The following is a 15316-nucleotide window of genomic DNA, read 5'->3' as shown; positions in this document are numbered from 1 at the left end:
GGTGATGGCCAACAGTTGGCAAGAGATCTTTCACCAGTGTAATTTTGTCAGATATACTCTTCAGGTTTCCACATCACTAAAGCCATTTCTGTGGGGAAAGAAATCCCTCTTTCAGATGGGCCACTTCCTGGGAAAATGAATTCTTCCTCCCTGATTCTGCCAGCTTAGGAAGGGGCGATTTTCCTGAAGCTTGAGCCGAAGGAACATCACCAGGGCAACCGACAGAAGAGGAGAGAGAGAGAGGGAGAGAGAAGCAGAGAGAGACAGAGAGTGAGAAGTCCCTGTTCGCTGTTTCTCCCTTAGGACTCTACAGAAGATATCCAGCTCCTCAAGGCTATCCAGCATGGCTCTCCAGAATCGTTCCAGACTGGGCTGGAGACCGGAAAGGTTCCAGTTCTTTCCTTTCACCAGCTGGCTTTCGCTGGGGCAGCAGGTAACCAGGACCCCTCAGGTCTTCCGGGAGCTCTCCTGGGGAAGGGCTCCTGGAGCTGTCGGAGAAATGGGCTCAACAGAGGCGGAGAGGTTTTTTCTGAGAACTATCAATGGTAGCCGCCACCCTCATCTTCTCAGTGAGTTGGTCGCCGCTGCCCAGTTGGTGGGGTGGGCCACTCCACCTGCTGTCTCTAGAGACTGAAGCAGTGGGGCTGCCCTGGACCCAGCAGCAGAGTTAGGTGAGGCTGGCTTTCTCACTGTCTCAACCCCCGTGGCCCCCAAATTCCTAAACCCAACAAGAGGCTGCAGGGGTGGGCATGGGGGGATTTGTAGCTCTGCCTACTCAGAATGGTTCAGGATGGGCAACTTCAATTCCCAATGGTCTGGCAGGGCCATCCTGGGACCTGATGACCAGTGAAGGCCCAGTTCCATCCCCTCTGTCCCTCTGGATGTGGCAGACCAGGCTGGGGGCCAGAACGTTCTCTCAGGCCGACCCTCATTTCATCCAAGAGGGAGTCCATGTGGTTGGGGAAAATGTCATCTGTGGTCTCAGAGTTGGATGAAACCCGAGCCATCATCAATCTGGGAAATCCGGGTGGAAACAGAAGGAAACTTGAGCCGTGGGTTGGGGAAGATCCGTCTGCGGCTGTCTTGGAAGGGTCTGCTCTCCCAGGTGCCACTTGCTGACCCACTGGGCAGAAAGGGATCGGGTAGCCTCAGCTTTTGCTGGAATCCGTGCCAGTGCCTTTTCCCCACCAGGTCCTGACTCCTGAATCAGGGGGCATCCCAGACAATGGAAACCGGAAGGTTGCCTCAGTCACGGGTTAGGGGGATGATATTAGGCCTGGGGGCTCCATGAGATGCTGCCTTCTGGGCGATTTCCAATCGATGCGAAGAACCCAGAGGCCTTACAGGCCGGTTCCTGATCTGGGTCCCCACAGGTCAGTTTCCATATTTCTCCAGCCCCTCCAAGAGGAACTGCGGTCCAGCCAGCCGCTCAGTTGCCTGGTGGGCAAGAGTTGGGTGTGAGCCAGGGTATGAGGAAGAGAAGGATTGAGGGCTTCCTGTCAAGGGGAGAGCATCATGGAAGATGAGTTTCTGGTTATGCTGTGGTGCGGCATGGATGCTGTAGTGTGGGTGCCACAGTGTGGCGAGGGCACCCCTGCTTCCAATTCGTTGTCTTGCTCCCCCTCTCCAGAGAGTGGTATGGTCTTTGCGGTGGGGTGGCCGGCTGTGGGATCGACTGGGAGCTGGGCAGGCACGAGGCTCGGGGATGGGTGCCACCCCCCCCCCGCCATCCCACCACCTGGCTCTGCTCCAGAGCTTGGGATTCAGGGGCAGGTTTTGGGGAGGAGTCTGGGCCTTGAGGCACGGCACGTAGACAGCATAGACAACCTGGGCTGTGGCTGGATGCAGGGCTTGGGGAGCGATTCCTTCCGGAGGGTTCTTCCCTCCCTAGCACCCTGGGGGAGGGGGGCAGGCTGCGGAGTCCCGGGCAACCCCCCCGCAGCATGACCCTCCCGGGTGTGTCTCCCATCAGGGGCATGGAGGCAGTTTACCCATGGGGTGAGCCCCTTCCTACCCAGGACACTCCTCCATGGCTGAACGGCAGCCCTTCTATGCCCCCCAGGCCCAGGACCCATCCCCCACAGTGGGTCCCACCCAACCCACCAAGCTCGAAACTAGGGACGGCCCGGGGCTGGAGGCAGGAGTGGTGTCCCGGGGGTGGGGGCGGCGGCGGGAGCGAGGGGTGGGGGTGGGGGAGGGTCTCTGGAAAGCAATAGCAGGGGTAAACAAGGAAACAGAGAGGTTCCTGGGAAAGAAGACATGTTGGGGCACTCGAGCGTCAGCGTCCATCTACCTACATGTGCAGTCCCTCTGGTTTTTGGCAAGTTCAAAGCCCGGCCTACATTCACAGGCAACCCCACCTTTGGGCGTCTCCCGGCAGATGTGAGTGCAGCCATGCTCTTTGTTCATACAGTTCATACCCTCTGTGGAGACAGACGGACGGACAGACAGACAGACACACAGACACACAGACAGCTGAAAATCGGGAGGCAGGACCTGGGGCCCACAGCATGAACGGCCCTCCCCTCCTGGACCCACCTCAGGGATTCCTGACTTCTGAGAAATCCCTCAGGAATTTCGGGATCTCCTCTGGTCTTCTGGGGAGGGGGGTCTTCCCCTCCACCATTCCCAGCTCCCCCAGGCCCCAGTTGGCAGGCCCAAATACAGCCCTGCGGTGCTGTTGCGGGTGAAGTGAAAGTCTGTGTGACACCAATCTGGGGGCTGCTCCTGATGCTGCCACGTGTGACCCACAATGCTGTCTGATGCCACTTCATGGCACAACTGGCCCACAGTGCCACCCTCTGCCTCCTGCACATCAAGGAGGTTGTAGATAATAATTATGGCATTTGGTAAGCGCTTACTATGTGCCAAACACTGTTTTAAGCCCTGGGGTAGATACAAACTAATCAAGTTGGACACAGTCCCTGTCCCACATGGGGCTCACACTCTTAATCCCCATTTTACAGATGAGGTAACAGAGGAATAGAAAAGTGAAGTGACTTGGCCAGGTCACACAGCAGACAAGTGGCAGAGCCGGGATTAGAACCCAGGTCCTTCTGAGTCCCAAGTCCATTCTCTACCCATTAAGCCAGGCTGCAGATGGTTGATGCTGGTCCCGAGTTCACCTGCTGAAACTCAGCCACTAAAGGTGAGATGGGATGAGTTGGGCACCATACTTGGGAGCAAAGGAAGGGCTGGGCACAGCCCACGATTCCCTGCTCCTTGTCTTGGCCTCCAGCTGTGTCTCCCCCCAACCACGTAACCAATAGGAGACATGGCAGTGGCTCCCATCTGTCCCTCTAGACTGGAAGCTCCTGGAGGTGAGGGGTCATGTCTACCAACTCTGTTGTATTGTCCTCCCCCAAGCTCTCAGTACAGTGCTTGGCACTCGATAAGTGCTCAATAAAGGCCACTGGTCGATTGATTGATTTCCGGCCACCACAGTACTTTTTTATGGTACTTATTATGCGCTCACAATGTTCCAGACACTGTACTAAGTTCTGGGGGAGAAATACGATAATCAGGTTAGACACAGTCCCTGTCCCATGTGGGGCTCACAATCTAAGTTGGAAGAACTATGTTTGAATCCCCATTTTACAGATGAGATAACCGAGGCACAGAGAAGTTAAGCGTCTTGCCCAAGACCACACAGCAGACAAGTGGCAGACAAGATCCCCCACCACCTCTTTCCCCTCCCCACAGCACCTGTATATATATTTGTACAGATGTATTAATCTGTTTATTTTATTTGTACATATTTACTATTTATTTTGTTAATGATGTGCATATAGCTTTAATTCTATTTGTTCTGACGATTTTGACACCTGTCTACACGTTTTGTTTTGTGGTCTGTCTCCCCCTTCTAGACTGTGAGCCCGTTGTTGGGTAGGGACCGTCTCTGTATGTTGCCGACTTGTACTTCCCAAGCGCTTAGTCCAGTGCTCTGCACACAGTAAGCGCTCAATAAATACGATTGAATGAAAAAGTGGCAGAGAGGAGATTAGAACCCAGGTCCTCTGACTACCAGACTCTGATTCTTTCCACTAGGCGGCGCTGCTTCCCGTATCAGACTGTCGCTCCCTCTCCTCACTTCAACTTTGTCTTTTTTTTTCTGCTCCTCTCCCAGGGCCCCGACAACTACTTGTATTGCAAGTCAAATGACTCCCTTTCAAATGAAAGTCATGTTGTCAAAATCCTAAAGCAATTTTGCGGAGAGCTCTGAAAGAGATGAAAGCTTTCCCTTTCCGGTACTTTCTCCCTTCAGGGCCTTTTGAAGCGTCTCACGGCAACCACTAGGCGTCCCCACAATCAAGTGAATCGGGTTCGGCCCCCGGCCGACTGGATTGTTTGGGAACGCGTTTTGGAGGCGGCCAGACAGTTCGTGCCCTTTTTACCGGCCTGGGACAGCTAGAACAATGACATTTCTCACTTTTCTACCCAATAGAATCATCTGCCCAGCAACCAGTGCAATGGTACCACCACAGATGGGTGATTCTGCAACCCGGGGTGGGAGTTCCTTCATGGTCTTGGGCACCTCGACGCCCGTTCCTGTCTTCTGAGCCACTGCTGAGCCAAGGCTGAGCCACTGATGAGCTCACACTGAGTCTTCCCTGAGCCATCCCTGAGCCAACGCTGAACCATCGCTGCACTAACTCTGAGCCACCCCAGAGCCAGCGCTGAGCTAATGCGAAGCCAATGCTGAGCCATCCCAGAGCTAATGGTGAACCACCCCTGAACTAACTCTGAGCCATTCCAGAGCCAATGCTGGGGCCATTCCAGAGCCAGTGCTGAGCCATCCCTGAACTAACTCTGGCCCACAGAGTACTCATCATCTAGGAGGGAGGAAGGAAGGAGGGAAAGCGAGCAGGGATTCATTCATTCAATCATATTTATTGAGCGCTTACTGTACTAAGCGCTTGGGAAGTACAAGTTGATGTCATCCTCATGTAACAGACTGAGAAACATAGGCCCAGAGAGGTTCAGGCATCTGTCCAGGGTTACCCAGCTGGCCGGGGCATCCAGGACCTGGACCCCCTGAATCCCAGCTCCAGGCTATCCCCACCAGGCTGCGCTGCCTCCCGCTGAGCCATCCATTGTGGGGAGCCCCAGATGGGAAACCAGAGGCTGAAGCCCAGCTCCACTCGACTCTGCTCCAAGGCTGGTTTGTCTAGTGGAAGAGTCAACCAGGTAGCCGTTCAGGGAGTGAATATGAGAGAGCATGAAAGAATGTGTGAGTGTGTGCGAGAGGGGTGAGAGAGTGAAAGAGCGTGAGAGCTGGTGACAGCATGTGAGAGCATGTGAGAGCATGGGAGAGCATGTGAGCACATGTGAGTGTGTGAGAGAGCAGCAACAACCTCAGAGCAGACTGACCTGCTCACTGGGACAGATGATTCCCTCCAGGTCAGATTCCCATGGAAACAGATTCCCACTGAGCAGCCAGAGAGCTTGCCCACCCTTAGCTGCAGCTCCGTCCCCCTGGCGGCTCTGGCTTCCACCCTCTCCGGTTTCCACCCTGGCTGTCCTCACGGGGTTTGGAGGTCAGAACTCCAAGCTGGACCAAGTACCCGGGGGCCCCTCTGGGAGGCATCGCCACAGTTCCATCAGAGTGTTCAGAAATCAAATCATGGAAATAGGAGATAGGGATCACAGACAATTCCCCTCAGGATGGCAGGGCTGGGATGTGAGCTCATTCAATGCTACAGGTTGAAACTGCTTTTTTTCCAGAAGCTTCTGCCTTCCACCCCATTTCCACACCCCCATTTCCACACCCCAATCTCTATACCCTCATTCCACACTCCCTTGTCTAAGTCCTCTTTATCTCAGTGCCCTCATCTCACTTCTCCCCTTCTCAGAATCCCCACTTCAGCACCCTTGTCCCAGCCCCTCACCCCTTCCCACCATGGGACACCAGATCATGGATCAGTTCAAAGCTCCCACAGAGGGGATTGCCCTAAGCCTCCCCGGGGACGGGAACAGCCAAGTGACCCCGTGGTCCCAGAAGCTGATGGATAAGGTGGCTGCAAGACAGGCTGGAACCTGAATGACTTGAGAAAGATCTGGGGTGGAGCCAGTCAGGAGTCTCGGGAAAGGGGTCCATAGACTGTAGGCCCTCCGAGGGCAGGGTGTCTGGGTCTTGCTTCTGGGGAGCTATTTCCAGTGTAGGCACTCAGCGATCCATCTGTTGTACTATTTGCTTGGAGTCAGACTAATCTAATCAATGGAGTAGTCATCAGTGATACCGCTCTGGACTGTAAGCTCCTTGTGGGCAGGGAATGTGTCTATCAATGCTGTTGTATTGTATTCCCCCAAGCACTTAGCACAGTGCTCTGCACACATTAAGCATTCAAAAAATAGCATTGATATATTGATAGATTAATTGTGCCACTTGTCTCAGTCAGATCTAATCAATCTATCAATCACCAGAGATTGATTGATTGATTTCATCGCTTGTTATCCAAAAGTCAGACAGATCCAATCGCACACTTTGCTTCCCTAAAGCTAACCTACTCCCTGTACTATGCTCTTGTCTCTCCCCCTGCCCCCCATCAACCTCTTGCCTGCTTCCTCTCTCCTGCCTGGAAGAGCATGGGCCTGGGAGTCAAATGACATGGTTTCTAATCCCAGCTCTGCCCCTTTTCTGCTGTGTGACCTTGGGCAAACCACTTAACTTCTCTGGGCCTCAGTTACATCATCTGTAAAATGGGGATTAAGACTGTGAGCCCCACATGGAACAATCTGATTACCTTGTAGCTACCCCAGTGTTTAGAACAGTGCTTGGCACATAGCAAGCGCTTAACAAATGCCATCATTATTACTATTATTAAGATTCAACAGACCACTGCTCTCCCCATCTTCAAGGCCCTACTAAAATCACATCTCCTCTAGGAAGCCTTCTCTGACTAACCTCTTATCTCCTCACCTTATTCTCCTTCCTAAGCACTTAAGTCCATAACCTGAGAACTTCAATGTTCCCACCATCCTCACAGCACATATTTAAATATCATTATACTAAGGTGCTGCACCCACCTGTAGGGTTTTTTAATGTTTCCTCTGCTAAATTGTAAACTTCGTGTGGGCAGGGATTATGTCTAATGGTAAGCAGAAGGGTCTAGTGAAAAAGCACAGGCCTGGGATTCAGAAGACTTGGGTTCTCAGGCCAGTTCCTCCACTTACCTGCTCTGTGACCTTGGGAATGTCACTTCATTGTTCTGTGCCTCAGTTCCCTTGTCTGCAGCGTTGATTCTCTCTGGCCATTCATTCTCAGTCTCCTTTGCGGGCTCCTCCTCCTCCTCCCATGCCCTTACTGTAGGGGTTCCTCAAGGTTCAGTTCTTGGTCCCCTTCTGTTCTTGATCTACACTCACTCCCTTGGTGACCTCATTCGCTCCCAAGGCTTCAACTATCATCTCTAAGCTGATGACACCCAAATCTACATCTCTGCCCCTGCTCTCTCTCCCTCCCTCCAGGCCCGCATCTCCTCCTGCCTTCAGGACATCTCCATCTGGATGTCTGCCCGCCACCTAAAACTCAACGTGTCCAAGACTGAACTCCTTGTCTTCCCTCCCAGACCCTGCCCTCTCCCTGACTTTCCCATCACTGTTGACGGCACTACCATCCTTCCCGTCTCACAAGCCCGCAACCTTGGTGTCATCCTTGACTCCGCTCTCTCGTTCACCCCTCATATCCAAGCTGTCACCAAAACCTGCCGGTCTCACCTCCACAACATTGCCAAGATCCGCCCTTTCCTCTCCATCCAAACCGCTACCCTGCTTGTTCAAGCTCTCATCCTATCCCGTCTGGATTACTGTATCAGCCTCCTCTCCGATCTCCCATCCTCCTGTCTCTCCCCTCTTCAATACATACTTCACGCCGCTGCCTGGATTGTCTTTGTGCAGAAACGCTCTGGGCATGTTACTCCCCTCCTCAATAATCTCCAGTGGCTACCAATCAACCTACGCATCAGGCAGAAACTCCTTAGCCTCGGCTTCAAGGCTCTCCATCACCTCGCCCCCTCCTACCTCACCTCCCTTCTCTCCTTCTACAGCCCACCCCGCACCCTCCGCTCCTCTGCCACTAATCTCCTCACCATGCCTCGTTCTCGTCTGTCCCGCAGTCAACCCCCGGCCCACGTCATCCCCCTGGCCTGGAATGCCCTCCCTCCACACATCCACCAAGCTAGCTCTCTTCCTCCCTTCAAAGCCCTACTGAGAGCTCACCTCTTCCAGAAGGCCTTCCCAGACTGAGCCCCCTCCTTCCTCTCCCCCTCCTCCCCCTCTCCATCTCCATCCCCTCTGCCTTACCTCCTTCCCCTCCCCACAGCACCAGTTTATATGCATATATGTTTGTATGTATTTATTACTCTATTTATTTATTTTATTTGTACATATTTATTCTATTTATTTTATTTTGTTAATATATTTTGTTTTGTTCTCTGTCACCCCCTTCTAGACTGTGAGCCCACTGTTGGGTAGGGACTGTCTCTATATGTTGTCAACTTGTACTTCCCAGCGCTTAGTACAGTGCTCTGCACACAGTAAGCGCTCAATAAATACGATTGAATGAATGAATGAATGCAAAATGGGGATTCAATACCTGTTCTCCCTCCAACTCAGATTGTGAGCCTCATGTGGAACCTGATGATTTCGTATCCACCCCAAGGCTTAGTTCAGTGCTTGGGACATAGTAAGCGCTTAACAAATACCACAGTTTATTGTTATTATTATTATTGTTATTTATTTTACTGTACCCTCCCAAATACTTTGTACAGTGCTCCTCAAACAGTAATTGCTCAATAAATACCATTGATTGATTGATCAATCACCAGTGAATGATTGACTGATTGGGCGTCTCACTGTCTGGGTGTCAGACAGATCCGATCAATCCATTGATCAATCAACCAATGATGTTTACCGAGCCCCTACCAAGAAGCAGGGTAACCCTGATGATAAGAGCCCAGACCTGGGAGTCAGAGAATCTGGGTCCTAATCCCAGCTCTACCACTTCTCTGCTGTGTGACCTTGGGTGAATCACTTTACACATCTGGGCCTCATATTTAAAATAGGGATTAAATACTTGTTTGCCTTCTCTCCTAGCCTGGGAGTTCCATGTGGGACAGGGGCTGTGTCCAACCTCTTTCTCTTGTATCTACCCCAGCACTTAGCAAGGGGCTAGGCACAAAGTAAGCGCTTAACAAATACCACAGTTATTATTATTACAATTACACAACACTGTACTGTGGGCTGGAATGAGCTCACCAGAAGAAAGTCACATGCTTGCTGCCCTACTGGGGTCTTACAGTCTAATAATAGTAATGATGGTATTTGTTAAGTGCTTACTGTGTGCCAAGCACTGTTGTAAGCACTGGGGTAGATACCACGTAATCAGGTTGTCCCATGTGGGGCTCACAGTCCTACTCCCCATTTTGCAGAAGAGGTAACTGAGACACAAAGAAGTGAAGTGACTTGCCCAAAGTCACACAGCTGACAAGTGGCAGAGGTGGGATTAGAACCTCTGACCTCTGACTCCCAAGCCTGTGCTTTTTCCACTATGCCATGCTGTAATGGAGCAATTGGATCCAACTCCTTGACAGCAGGCGATCATCTAAGTATGGATCAACTGGATCCGTGTGTCTCTTGGATAGCGGGCAATCCATCTAATGATGGGTCAGCTCGATCCATCTGCCTCACTGGTGGGGGAAATCTAACGATCGAAGAGTGGGTGAGAAGCGGCGTGGCTCAGTGGAAAGAGCCCAGGCTTTGGAGTCAGAGGTCATGGGTTCAAATCCCGCTCCACCACTTGTCAGCTGTGTGACTTTGGGCAAGTCACTTCACTTCTCTGGGCCTCAGTTACCTCATCTGGAAAATGGGGATGAAGACTGTGAGCCCCCTGTGGGATAACCTGATCACCTTGTAACCTCCCCAGTGCTTAGAACAGTGCTTGGCACATAGTAAGCACTTAATAAATGTCATTATTATTATTATTATCTGTCTAATGATGGGTCAGCTGGATGTAAGCTCATTGTGGGCAGGAAATGTGTCTGTTATATTGTACTCTCCCAAGCACTTAGTACAGTGCTCTACTCACAGTAAGTGCTCAACAAATATGATTGACCGATTGATTGACTGACTGGATCCATTGGCCTCATCAACAGGGGGAGGTCTAACAATTGATCAGTTAGACCTGTCTTGGAGAACAGGTGATCCATCAAACGATGGGTCGACCGCACCTGTCTGTCACCCCGATAGTGGGCGACACCCATTTACGAGAGCACGCTCCTGTGGGGCTCCCCGCTTTGACCAGACAAGGGAAACATGCTTTCCACAGGACCCGGCCAGTGGATCCCAACTGACTTCAGGCAGACACATAACAAGAACAACTGGTAACACTTTACACCAAAGGCCCAGATAACTCGATCTCATTAAGTTCGTTTTCCTCATGTGGCGACTACTACACCAGCTTTCCCTGGGGGATGGCCGGGGCTGCACGGTAATTACAGCCGAGGTAGATTACTTGGTGATTATGCCTGGATGGTTCCATGGTATTAAGCAGGCATCTGCCCTGTGGTTTAGGAGATGAAGTAACCCTGAGTTACCATGGTGTTTATTGTGTGGAAACCCTGCTATTATGGGCTTCTTCACTGACTGCGGGCTCCTCAGTTTCCATCCTGCTGGCGTCTGCACAGTGGACGAGATCTCTGCTATGGAGCTGAACCATTTTCCTTCCTCATCTGTCTCCTCCTCCCCCTCCCCCTCTGAACTCCCAGGGCTATGGCCCAACCCCGGGCAAAGCTGGGACAGGTTCTGAATGGCGCCGGCACAGACAATGCTGCAGCAAATTTTAAAAAGCAGCTAAAAAAACTGGGTTGGCCATCTAGGCCTGTCCCACAGAGAACCCAAGGCTCCAGCCAGCCTAGTTCAGCTCCTGGCTTAACTTCTGACCCCTCTCCCAGCCTGACTCTAGGCCCAGCTCCCATCTCAGCACCCAGTCAAATCCTGGTCTAGCTCTCAGCCTAGCTCCTAGCCTAACTCCTGATCTAGCTCCCGCCATGGGATGAGAAGGTGGGTTTTGGCCCTTCCAGTTCTCTGTCAGACAGACTGAGTTTGGAGTCACATTCATTACCAGCAACCCGGGGCCCAGGGAAACTGCTTCCTGCCAAACTCTGTGTCCCAGCGCAAGGACGGGGCAGCTGAGCCGGCATCAGCTGGGAGGATCTGGGGAAGACACTGAGGGAGGGAATCGGAGGGAGGGGGCTGGGTTTGGACGGAGGCCCTGAAGACCCCCTTAGGCTTGTAAGCACCTGGCAGATCCCAGCCTTGGGTGGGTGGGGTCTCTTGCAGCCCAGTGTCCAGACTGCAGCTTCCTGGCCCCAAGGGTGCTCTCGGCTAGCCCGGGGCCTACTGTGGCCTGGAGGACTGAGGAGGCTGAGTGGGACAAAGAACACCCACTCCAAGCTCAGTTTAGCTGATTGTCAACAGTTCCTTGGTTGAACTGTGCAGGTTTTTCTGTCCTCTGAGCATGGTGCTGCCACCCTCTCTTCGTTCAGGAGCCTTCTGGTGGTTAGGACTGGTGCTGACTTTGATTTTGCCCCATTGGCCTCAGAGCTGTCAGGACAGTGCCTGACCTGCAGTGGGGGTCAGCGTTTAGCAGCCATTGGGAAGAACAATTTCCTGCCTCACTCTGAATCTCAGACTACAGGACAGGACCTCCCCCAACAATCCAACACTTTGGGATGGAACCTAATCATCTCTCACCACACCTCTCCCCAAGCTTCTGGCCCCAATGCTCATCTCTGTAAGCCGAGAGAGAGAGAGAGAGAGAGAGAGAGAGAGAGAGAGAGAGAGAGAGAGAGAGAGAGAGAGAGAGAGAGTTGTACTTTTGTACTTAGCTTGGAGAAACAGGGCAAGGGGAAGAAAGTATGCAGTAGATGAAACAGTCACAGGGAAAGAAGTTTGAGAAGTGAAGCCACAGGAGCAGAAAGGAGAGGCAGGAAAAGAGGAGGAGACCTGAAAGCAGAAACTAGGGAATGGAATATATTCCCGGGTTCCCCGGTCGGGAGTCCCGAAAAACAGCAAACCCCAAGGACTGCAGTCCGGACCGGCAGTGCTAAGGGCGGCAAACTCCAGGTACCACTCTTGGCCTGACTGCCTCCCTGATGGCTTGCAGGGCTTGGCTTTATCCTTAGGTGAAAGGGACAGGATTCTATGGGCACATTCATCCCTGTTGCCCAGAGGACCAGGCTGGGAGCAGCCGCCCACTGCGATTGCAGTCTTCCATTGGCAATTAGCACATGCCAGGAGCTCAACAGACACCACAATTCCATGGCCAGCGGCACGTTCATGCTCCCTCCCCTGCTTCTCTGGAACAAGTACCCCCTCCCCCACGGAGCTGCTCCCTTGGGGTGTAGGTTTCCGAGAGATCGGGGGTCAAGTCCTCACATCTGCTGCTGTGTTTCTTGTTGGGACTCATGGGGGGAGCAAAACAGGCTTGCCCCCACCCTCTGTCCTCCCGCATGGATTGGGGGGGATGGGATGAGTCGCCCTTCAATAGTGACAAGGTAGGAGTCAGACAGATGGACAGACAGATGGACACGCTCTTTCTGGGGTGTTCTGACCCCTGGGCCCTTGTGGCCACCCATACCCCATCTTCCTCAGAGACCAGACTGCTCTTCGTTTCGCTCCCAAGCCGGGCCCCCAAAGCTGCGGCCGCCCCAGAAGTGAGCCAGGCTCGATAAGACCAGGAAGTTTTGAGACAAAGACTGGATGCCATTTGGATGGCTTGTCCACTGATGAGCCAGGTGACCCCTTGACCCCACAGAAGGGCTTGCATTTTTTAAAATAGCATTTGTTAAGCATTTACTATATGCCAGGTGCTGTACTAAATACTGGTGAAGGAACAAACTAATCAGGTTGGTTACAGTTCATGTCTCACCTGGGGCTCACAATCTTCCTTATTTTATAGATGAGATAACTGAGGCACAGAGAAGTGAAGTGATTTGCTTAAGGTCACACAGCAGACATGGGGCAGAACTGGGATTAGAACTCATTTCCTCCTGACTCCCGGGTCCATGATCTATCCACTAGCAGCACTGCTTTCCCTTCCATGTTCTTTCCCTTCCCTGGGGTCCCACTAGGCATGACGAAGCTGACAGGGTGGTCCAAGCCCACTGGCAGACCTCCCCCATGAGTGGCTTTATTTCAAGGAGATCCCTCCCTCGTCCTGATAACGAGCTGGCCCCCCTTGGCCCACAGTGATCCTGTCGAGAGTGGGACCATCCTGCTCCACTGGCGGGACTAGACGTGGAAGGACGTTTTCCAGAGCCGTCGCTGTTGTTTACGAGGTGGGATAACAGTAAAATATCATTGACCGCTTTGATGGGGCGAGGTGGGGTGGGGGGCGGCAAGGCTGGGCTCGGCCTCTTTGCGGCCACATAAACCTTCCCCGCTTGCCCGCCCGCTACGATTTGTCTGGGCTTGCTCCCACGTGGTGAGGAGCTGGGGCCTGTGCCCGGGCCTCAGGCTGTGGGTGGACCCCAGGCTGAGGCTGGCCTAGGATCCCTCAGAGTGATGGGTGGGACTCGGGGGAGCATCAGGTAGGGTGCTCCTTGTGCTCCCCAAGGGAGTGCTTTCCTCTTGCCCTCCTCCGAGCCAGACAGTGGGCCTGCTGAGGGAGAGGTTCCGGAGAATGCTGGGGGCCCAGCCTGAGATCTGGCGGCTTTCGTGAGCTCTGGAGTCCTCAGGTGGGGACCCTGTCCCCTGCACCGCCTAGGCCACTGGAGACTTGGTGGAAGGGCTGTTTATAAATCCTAAGCAAATATTTGTGCTCCCACAGGCAAAGTCATTGGCTTCCCTGGAAACAGTGGCCCTCCACCATCCACCTTCTGGTGATCTCCGGCCAGCTCCTGGACCACCAGCTAGGCAGCCTGCCCCTAACCAGACCTTCCAGGGGGCTGCCTATCCTGTCCCAGAGTACCGTCTATGGGTGGAGAGAAATGACCCAAGATGTCATCCCCTCGGGCTGGCCGGCCCCCAACTAAAACCTGGTCAATCCCCCTCCTCTGGAGCCTCCAGGGTGAGCCCCCCACCCCAAAAGCATCAGAGCCTTCGGCCGAGATAACCTGCGGTTGCTGGCCCCAGGGGTTGAGAGCCCGTGTCAGAGCGACCAGCCTCCGGGCCTCCAGGCTGTTTCAAGAACCTCCAGGGGTTGCCCATCCATCTCCACATCAAACAGAAACTCCTCATCATTGATTTTAAAGCACTGAACCACTTTGCCCATCCTATCTCTTCTCCCTGATTTCTTACTACAACACAGCCCAGACACTTCACTCTAATGGCCAACCTACTCACTGTACCTCGATCTTGTCTACCTCGCCACTGACCTCTCGTCCAGGTCCTGTCTCTGGCCTTGAACACCCTCCATCCTCATATCTGACAGACAATTACTCTCCCCACCTTCAAAGCCTTACTGAAGGCACATCTCCTCCAAGAGGCCTTCTCTAAGCCCTCCTTTCTGCTTCTCCTAGTCCCTCCTGCATCACCCTGACTTGTTCCCTTTATTCATCCCTGTCCCAGGCCCACAGTGCTTATGTACATATCTGTCATTTATTTATTTATTCATATTAATGTCTATCTCCCCTTCTAGACTGTAAGCTCATTGTGGGCAAAGAATGTGCCTATTATGCTGTACTCTCCAAGTGCTTAGTACAATGCTCTGTACACAGTAAGTGCTCAGTAAATATGACTGACTGACTAATTTTGGGTCTGGAAGCTGGCTGGGAGGGGTGGGGGCTGTGTCTGTCTGTCAGCCTGATCGAGTCCTGGGAATGATTTGCTGGTGTCAGATAGGAAACCAGGCAAGAAAGGGCCCAGAAAGGAAGAAAAGAAAGCAGCCATGTAGGGGACTGATGCTTCTTCCCTGGTGAGAAGAGATCCAAGGACTCCATCAATCAGTGATATTTATTAAGCACCTCTGTGTGCAGAGCACCCTACTGGGTGCTTACCGAGAAGCGGCATGGAGTAATGGATAGAGCACAGGCCTGGGAGTTAGAAGGTCATGGGTCAAGAGTTCTAATTCCAGCTCCACCTCTTGTCCGTGGTGTGACTTTGGGCAAGTCACTTCACTTCTCCGTGCCTCAGTTACCTCATCTGTAAAATGGGGGGATTAAACTGGGAGACCGATGTGGGACAGGGACTGTGTCCAACCCAATTTTCTTGTATCCATCCCAGTACTCAGTACAATGTCTGGCACATAGTAAGCACTTAACAAATACCACAATTATTATTATTATTATTACTAGGAGAGAAGTACTATACTGAGTACCTT

At 52.7% G+C, this 15316-nt stretch overlaps 1 protein-coding gene across 1 annotated transcript in view; it reads right to left on the bottom strand.

Moving 5' to 3' along the window:
- SCUBE1 (signal peptide, CUB domain and EGF like domain containing 1) overlaps positions 1-15316 on the bottom strand; it is a 96010-nt gene that overhangs the window by 37659 nt on the left and 43035 nt on the right. Inside the window, exon 5 of the mRNA XM_038756299.1 lies at positions 2298-2423. Within this exon, the coding sequence (XP_038612227.1) occupies positions 2298-2423 (126 nt within the window). The remainder of the gene's footprint in view (positions 1-2297; positions 2424-15316) is intronic.

This window comes from Tachyglossus aculeatus, chromosome 14 (genome assembly GCF_015852505.1).
Source record: "Tachyglossus aculeatus isolate mTacAcu1 chromosome 14, mTacAcu1.pri, whole genome shotgun sequence".
NCBI classification, from domain to species: Eukaryota; Metazoa; Chordata; class Mammalia; order Monotremata; family Tachyglossidae; genus Tachyglossus; species Tachyglossus aculeatus.
Note: the sequence above shows the minus strand (reverse complement) of the source record. Positions and strands in the feature narration are given on the sequence as shown.